At 63.9% G+C, this 7,091-nt stretch overlaps 1 protein-coding gene across 3 annotated transcripts; it reads left to right on the top strand.

Annotated features, from left to right (window-relative positions):
- The first annotated feature begins 3,132 nt into the window (after positions 1–3,132).
- Positions 3,133–6,700, top strand: LOC101801472 (gap junction gamma-1 protein). 3 transcript variants are annotated; one of them, XM_072040843.1, is made up of 3 exons: positions 3,133–3,277; positions 4,429–5,633; positions 5,727–6,700. In XM_072040843.1, exons 2-3 carry the CDS (start codon positions 4,454–4,456, stop codon positions 5,732–5,734), a joined length of 1,188 nt encoding a protein of 395 aa, XP_071896944.1. In that variant the 5' UTR covers positions 3,133–3,277; positions 4,429–4,453; the 3' UTR covers positions 5,735–6,700. The 3 variants fall into 3 exon arrangements, with proteins under 3 accessions (XP_071896944.1, XP_071896945.1, XP_027318114.3); XM_072040844.1 differs by having other exon boundaries at positions 3,266–3,284; XM_027462313.3 differs by lacking the exon at positions 3,133–3,277 and adding an exon at positions 3,460–3,589.
- Positions 6,701–7,091: the final 391 nt, after the last annotated feature.

Here is a 7,091-nt window from a genome sequence, read left to right as displayed (position 1 = left end):
ATCATCATCTACTTCAGGAGACAGTTCTGGGGCTGGCCAAGGGACAAGGCTGCAACCCGCCCAGCTATACCATCCTCAGAGCCTTAGGGGAGGGGGAAGTTCAGTTTCTGTACTTCATAGTGGTCTAAGGGCTACCTCACAGCGCACTGTTGGGCGCCTTCTTGGAATCTCCTTATTACTAGGCTTTCTCCTGTCACTTCGAGAAGCAGTTAAATTGCTGAAGGCCTACACTGGCCAATGTTTTTATCTAGCCTTCTATAGACAGGGTTGACAAGATCTATACTGTCTTGAGGCAGATGTCACAACACATTCCCTTGTGTCCCCGCTTCCTAAATGGGCATATGGCTGCTGCTCTCCGTTCCTTTGGAGTGATCTCAGGCTGGGAAGCAGTGAGCTCAGTGAAAGCACTGCCAGCACCTAGCGCTTTGTCTGGGGCAAGGAGTCTCAGAGCTGAGCCAGTAAAGACCAGTAAGATTCTTCTGCCTTCATCTTGCCATTTAAGGAGCTGGTGTAAGCACACTCTTCCCCTTCCATAGTTGCATTTTTCAAAAAGGGCAAGAGTGAAAATTGGAGTTACTGGTCCAGCTTGTTGACATCTCTGTACCAGCTGATCTGACACAGCTCACCCCCAGCTTGCTTTTTCCATCCTCGGAGCTGCACCTGGGTATGTGTTGAGGGGCCTGACAAAGTGTGCATTGCCAGAACCAAAGCTTTCAGCTGTTTGCCTGCCCGTAGCTCTTCTCAAGCTGTTTCTTTGCTTTACCATAGAGGTAACTGCTCCTATTTGCTCCTGCTCTTTGCCTTGTCTCTGCAAGGCTGTAACTAGTGGTGGGATAACTGCTCTCACTGCACCCACAGGGTGTGTGCAGGGGCTCGCCCCACGTCCTCCTGCGCTCCGGCTTTGTGTGAGAAGAGGGGCTGTGCTGGTGAGCCAAGGTTTGCAAAAGGTGTGACATCTGGTGAACCAGCTGCAGACGTCTGCTGCTTGTCACAGCTTTGAGCATGCAGTCCCTTGTCTTAGACACCAGTTTTCTTCCGACCCTTCCTATCTCCTTTTCTGTGTGTACTTGGCTCCAATACTCAGCTGCCAGCACTGCCTGAATCTCTGCTTTTCCCCACCTGAGCAGGCTGCTCCGGAGGGGTGCCAAGGACCAGGGGTGGCTTCTGTTCCTTGCTGCCGGACTCCAGGGCTCTGTGGAAACAGGCTCCAGGGAGCCACGAGGCTCAGGCTATAGGCTGGATATTGCTGCTAGCCTGGAGCTACCACCCTGCTTCCCTGGGGTTAAAACTGGTCCTGCCTTACCTTGATAAGGATGATGTCTCAGCCTGGGTTTGAGTCTTTAGGCACTTAGAGACTCGCAGAATCACTTCCTGCTCTCTGCCCTCTAAAGCAGCTGTGCCGTGAGCATACGTATCCTGTGGGTTGCCTGTCAGCTCCTCATGCTGTATCTATCTCAAGTAGCCTTGTTTCTTATCAAGCTGCGTGACAGGAGGGACTGCCTGTTTGCTTCCAGCAGGCCCTCCCTGCCGGCCTCAGCTCCAGCCCCTGTGGGACAGGGAGATGTGACAGCAAAGGGCACGCGTGCCCCGCTGCTGGCAGGGCCTTTCCCATGGGGCTGCCCTACAGCTTGTAGGGCAGGGGGGCAGCAGCAAGCATAAGTCCAGGAGCTGGACTTGATCATCCCTGTGGGTGCCCTCCAGCTCGGGATGTTCTGGGATTGCGAGCTTGGTGTGAGTGCCACGGGGTGCGGGCAGTGCCCAGAACCAGGGAGAAGAGCCTGGCAGGTGAGCATGGTGCCATATACCCGCTGTTGTGCCTCATAATGAAGCCAGCAGAAAGGGAAGGAGACGTATTTCGAATGGTCTCAGCCTTCCCTCAGCACCAGCTTGTGGCGTGGAGCCTGTTCATTGCCCTTTGTGCCTCTGATGGAGCGTGCCTCCGCCCCTTATCAAAAGGCTACTAAAGGGGTTGTGGGGCTGTCCCGTATCAGGACAAACAATCCCTAATGGAGCCGTCTGCTCCCTGTCCCAGTGCCAGTGCTGTCTAATCGGGGAAGAGCATATTTGCCGCGGGGACAGGATGCGTGCAGCCCAGTGCCAAGCAGGCGGAGCTGGCTCGCCCCGCGCCACCGCCAGACAGGCGGGCTCCTCTCCCACCTGCAGCAAACACGGGGGCAGCTGCCCCGCCAGCAGGAGCAGAGGCTGACACAGCAGGGCCCAGACGGGCAAACGGGGCTGCTGGCGATGCTGGGCACCCCGAGGCACGGCCTGGTGGTGGCTGAGTCCCAGAGGGTGCCTCCGCCTGGCTGAGCACCCAGCACGGTGCCGTTTCCATGAGCCTTGGGGCTTCTCACAGCGGCAGGCACTGTCCCCATGGCCGGAGCTCTCCTTATCCCTGTGCTCACAGCCTCCTCTGAGCTCCCCCCAGCCGCTATCACCCCAACGGCTCTGCAGGCCATGCTCTTGCTCCAAGGGCAGGCTTTGCCCTGCAGATGTGCTGGCTTGGGGCTGATCCTGGTTTTGTGGTCGGTGACTGAGCTCCTGCTTCCTCGTGAGCCGGACCCCGCTCTCGCACATCCTTCCTGCCCGAGGGGGGCCCGGCCCTGTCAGCCTCAGCTGATGTGGGGAGGGATGTGGTGGGCAGCGCCCTTCACCCGCTGCCTTCCTGGCTCTTGTGGTTTTGCCCTCTGCCCTGGGGGAATGGGCGATGCCTCTGGCTCCGATGCCACAAGCACGCATGGAGGCTAAGGCCTGGTGACACCGCCACAGGGGGAAACGGGAGGGCTGTGAAGCTGATGGCTGTGGAGGCAGGCATGGTGATGCCTGGCATGAGGCAGGGCTGGCGCTGGCCTTGGGGCATCCCCAGCCCGCCCTGGCAGCCAGCAGCTCCCTGTGGTGGTGACCGCGGCTCGGGGACCCCGTCAGCAGGTGCCTGTGGCACCAACGAGGCCACAACCATGGGGGCAGGCGCTGCCTGCGGGTCCCTCCCAACCTGCGGTGTTTCCCCACATCCCTGGATTGCGTTCTCCCCCTTCTCCCCATTCCCAGGGCTGTGCTGCCGTGGCTCTTGCTGACTTAGGGCACGGAAGTGACAAGGCCACTGTTACTCAGCGGGCCCAAAATAACCCCAAAAGCGGTCTCTGGCAGGGAGAAGTGCCCTTTCACAACCTCACGCAGCCTTGCACAAGGAGCGGGGCTGCTCTGCCCGGGACGCGGGGATCCCCAGCCTGACAAAAACCTCGAGGGGACAATTTTGGCAGCGGGGACGAAGCACGAGGTGCGGGGTGCGTGGGGTGCCCCAAAGCGGGGAGGTGGCTGGGGGGGGAGGGGGAAGCACCCCCCAACCTCTGGAGAGCCGGGGGTCCCCGGGCACGCCGTGCCCCGTGGCAGAGCCCCCGTGCTGCCTGCCCTCAGCCCTGCTGCTCCCCACGGGCAGGGCGGGCGGGGGGGAGCCGGTAGCGAAGCGGGCGGTGAAGGGGGGGCCCGGAGCGGCGGCGGGCGGGCGGGCGCGGGGCGGGGCGGCCCCGGGCCCCTTTGTTCGGCGGGAGGCGGCAGCGCCGCCGCTTTGTGCGCCTCGGCCCGCAGCGCCGTGAGTGGGGCGGCGGGGGGCTGGGGGGGCAGCGGGGAGCGAGAGGGGGCGAGGGGCGAGGGCTCGGGCTGGGGTCGCCGTGGGGAGGGCGCTGCGAGCGGCCACGCAGCCCCCCGGCTGTGGCGGAGGGCGGGGAGCAGAACAATGGAGGCAGAGGGCTGCTGGGGGGAGAGGGGCTGTCCGGGGCTGGGGACATGGCCCCCCTGCTGCCCCCTCTGCTGCCCCCCTGCTGCTGCCCCCAGCCGCCCTGCCACCTGCCTCCCTTGCCTCAGCCCAGCGCGCTGCTCTGGGGCGGTGGGTGCCCCCTCTCACGCCTTTGGGCACACGCTGGCTTGCCTTCCTCCAGGTTTCCTCCCCGAGCCCCGCTGCCAGTGGCTTCTCTGGGACTTTTTGCAATTGCCCATCCACCCCGTGCTGCCCTGTGCCATCGCCCTCCTTCCCCGCACTCTGCTTCCCTCACCGTGCCCGTGCCACAGGGTGCGGCACGCCCGGGGACCTGCCCCGGAGCAGGTGGCAAGCAGGCTGGGGTGGGGGCAGCTGCCCCTCGCCCGCCTCCTGGCCCTGCCAGGCTCCCTCATTTACCCTGGCCCTGCTGACTCTTCCCCCAGATGTGTCCTGTAAGGGCCGGTGAGCGTCCTGGCTTTTCCCCTACTCCCCTGGCTGGCGGCAGTGCGGGGAGGAGGCGCTGGGCGCTGCCGGGTGCTCCCCGCTCAGCGCCGCCCGGATGGCAGGGGAAGGGGAAAGGGTGTCAGCAACGGGGTGAAGGACGCCGGTTCGGGAGGGCTGGATGAGGTGCGCTGCGGTTTGTTCCGTGCCTTACTGCCTGCCCTTTCCTGCAGGGTTTGAGCCAACTGCCTGGTCAGGATGAGCTGGAGCTTCCTGACGCGGCTCCTGGAGGAGATCAACAACCACTCGACCTTCGTGGGCAAGATCTGGCTCAGCGTCCTCATCGTCTTCCGGATCGTGCTGACGGCCGTGGGGGGCGAGTCCATCTACTACGACGAGCAGAGCAAGTTTGTCTGCAACACTCAGCAGCCCGGCTGCGAGAACGTGTGCTACGACGCCTTCGCCCCGCTCTCCCACGTTCGCTTCTGGATCTTCCAGATCATCATGGTGGCCACCCCCTCGGTGCTCTACCTGGGCTTCGCCATGCACCGCATCGCCCGCATGCCCGAGTCCTCGCGGCGCCGGGCAGCGGTGGCCCCGCGGGGACGCATGCCGGTGGTGAGGCGGGGGGCCGGGCGGGACTACGAGGAGGCGGAGGACGATAACGAAGAGGACCCCATGATCTTCGAGGAGATCGAGGTGGAGAAGGAGAAGAGCACAGAGGGCGGGGAGAAGCACGACGGCCGGCGTCGCATCAAGCAGGACGGGCTGATGCGCGCCTACGTGCTGCACCTGCTGTGCCGCTCGCTGCTGGAGATGGCGTTCCTCTTCGGGCAGTACCTGCTGTACCGCTTCGAGGTCAGCCCGTCCTACGTCTGCAGCCGCAGCCCCTGCCCGCACACCGTCGACTGCTTCGTCTCCCGCCCCACCGAGAAGACCATCTTCCTGCTCATCATGTACGCGGTCAGCGGGCTCTGCCTCTTCCTCAACCTCTGCGAGCTCCTGCACCTCGGCGTGGGGCGCATCCGCGACGCCCTCGGCCAGACCGCCGGCCCTCCGCACCCGCCCGGCGGCAGCCCCACGCCGCAGTACGCCAAGAAAGCCCCCAGCGCGCCCCCCACCTACCACTCGCTGAAGAAGGAGACACTGAAGTCCCCCCTGCCCGACGGCAAGCTGGACTACAGGGAGAACCTGGCCAACTCGGCAGCAGAGCGCTTCGCCCTGGCCGGCGCTCCCCCCGAGCACGAGCTGGAGCGGCTGCGCAAGCACCTGCGCATGGCACAGGAGCACCTGGAGATGGCTTTCCACCTCCAGCCGCCCCCGCAGCCCCCCAGCCCCTCTCGCAGCAGCAGCCCCGAGGCCAACGGCATCGCCGCCGAGCAGAACCGCCTCAACCTGGCCCACGAGAAGGGCGGCAGCGTCTGCGAGAGGACCACGGGTGAGCCGGAGGGGATGGGACGGGACGGGATGGAGCTGTGGGGTGGCGGGGCACCCCCAGGCACGGCTGCTAACCCTCCTCTTGTTCCTGCAGGGCTGTGAGTGCGGAGGACAGCAGGATCGGACGGTCGGATGATGCTGCTGGCTCGGGACAGCGACGTGCGTCTGTCCCATGGGGCTGGGGCATCCCTGTCCCAGCGGGCAGCTATGGGGACTGGGGCTCGGGGAACCTTCCTTCACTGTTCTTAATTTTTTTAACAAAGGGAATATCTTATTTTTGTACATTTTTATAAACTCAGCAGCGTGCACCCTGGCATTTTTATACTCCCTTAGTGAAACCCACTCTAGGCCTGCACCTCCCCTCCCCGTCTCCCATTTCTCCCTATTTTCCCTCTCCCGCACCCCATCTCCCACGTGTGCCTCCCCTGTGCCCCCTGTGCTCGCCGGCATCTGCTGCTGAGCACGTGCAGGCCACGGCAGCAGCACTGATCCCTGCAGCGTGGGGGCTGCACCCGGGGTCCGGCTGGCCGGGCCACCCCACGGGGCAGGGCACGGGGCTGGAAGCAGCGGTGGCAGCGGGGACATTCCGGTCCCTCTTTGTATCCTCCTTGCCTTTCCCCTTCCAGGCTGCTCTTTCCAGGGGGCGAGGAAGTTTTTAGGTGCAGGGGTTTCCCTCCGGGGGAGCCCACGCTGTCCCCGCAGGGGCAGAGCCGTGGGACACCCTCACACATCGGTACGTACGAGTGGCTGGGGCTGTCCTGCTGGGAATGTGTGTGCAGAGGGCAGGGGCCGGCCTTCCCGTCTCCTCGTCTCCTCCGCTTCCCTGCCAGCAGCTCTTTGGACCAAAGCCGATCCCCTCCTGCTGTGGGGCTGGGGGCCCTCTGTGGGGCTGGGTCCCCGTCCCACAGCGGGGCTGTGCAGTGCCTGAGCCGGGGTCGGCAGGGAGCCAGTTGGGCATTTCTGATCATCTCAGCACGGTGATTTTGTAGCGTTGTTTTGTACTTGGATGATTGTGACTTTTTTTTTTTTTCATTTTTTTTTTAATATCTATATTCAGTAAAGGCTGGAGACGTTTTGTACTGAACTTCTGCATCCGGTCCTCTGGGAGGAAGGGGTGGGAAGGGGATCCTACGCAGCTGGGCTGGGGTGGGCCGGCTGACGCCGCCGAGGGGAGGGAAGGGGCGCTGGGGGCCGTGGTGGGTCCCGGCCAGCCCCGCTTGGCCTGGGCTGACTCAGTTGCTCCAGCTGTGTGGGGGAGGCTTCGGCTGGGGCAGCCTGTGCTGGCGTGGCATGCGGGATTGCTCCGGCAGCCCGTGCTGCACGGCTGGGGCAGGGGTTTCCTCGTGCACCCCGGTCTGCCGCAGCCGGAGGGGGTGGGATTCTCCCCCACGGCTGGATAAACCCCGCGTTCCCACCAGCCGCCCTGTGCCCCGTTTTTGGCCAGCTCACCCCGTTCCCT

This window comes from Anas platyrhynchos, chromosome 7, assembly GCF_047663525.1.
Source record: "Anas platyrhynchos isolate ZD024472 breed Pekin duck chromosome 7, IASCAAS_PekinDuck_T2T, whole genome shotgun sequence".
NCBI lineage: Eukaryota > Metazoa > Chordata > Aves > Anseriformes > Anatidae > Anas > Anas platyrhynchos.
The sequence above is the reverse complement of the archived record's forward strand: the minus strand, read 5'-3'. Positions and strand labels throughout refer to the sequence as shown.

Excerpts from the sequence above, each read along its gene's own strand:
- LOC101801472 (XM_072040843.1), top strand. The coding sequence starts at position 4,454 with ATGAGCTGGAGCTTCCTGACGCGGCTCCTGGAGGAGATCAACAACCAC.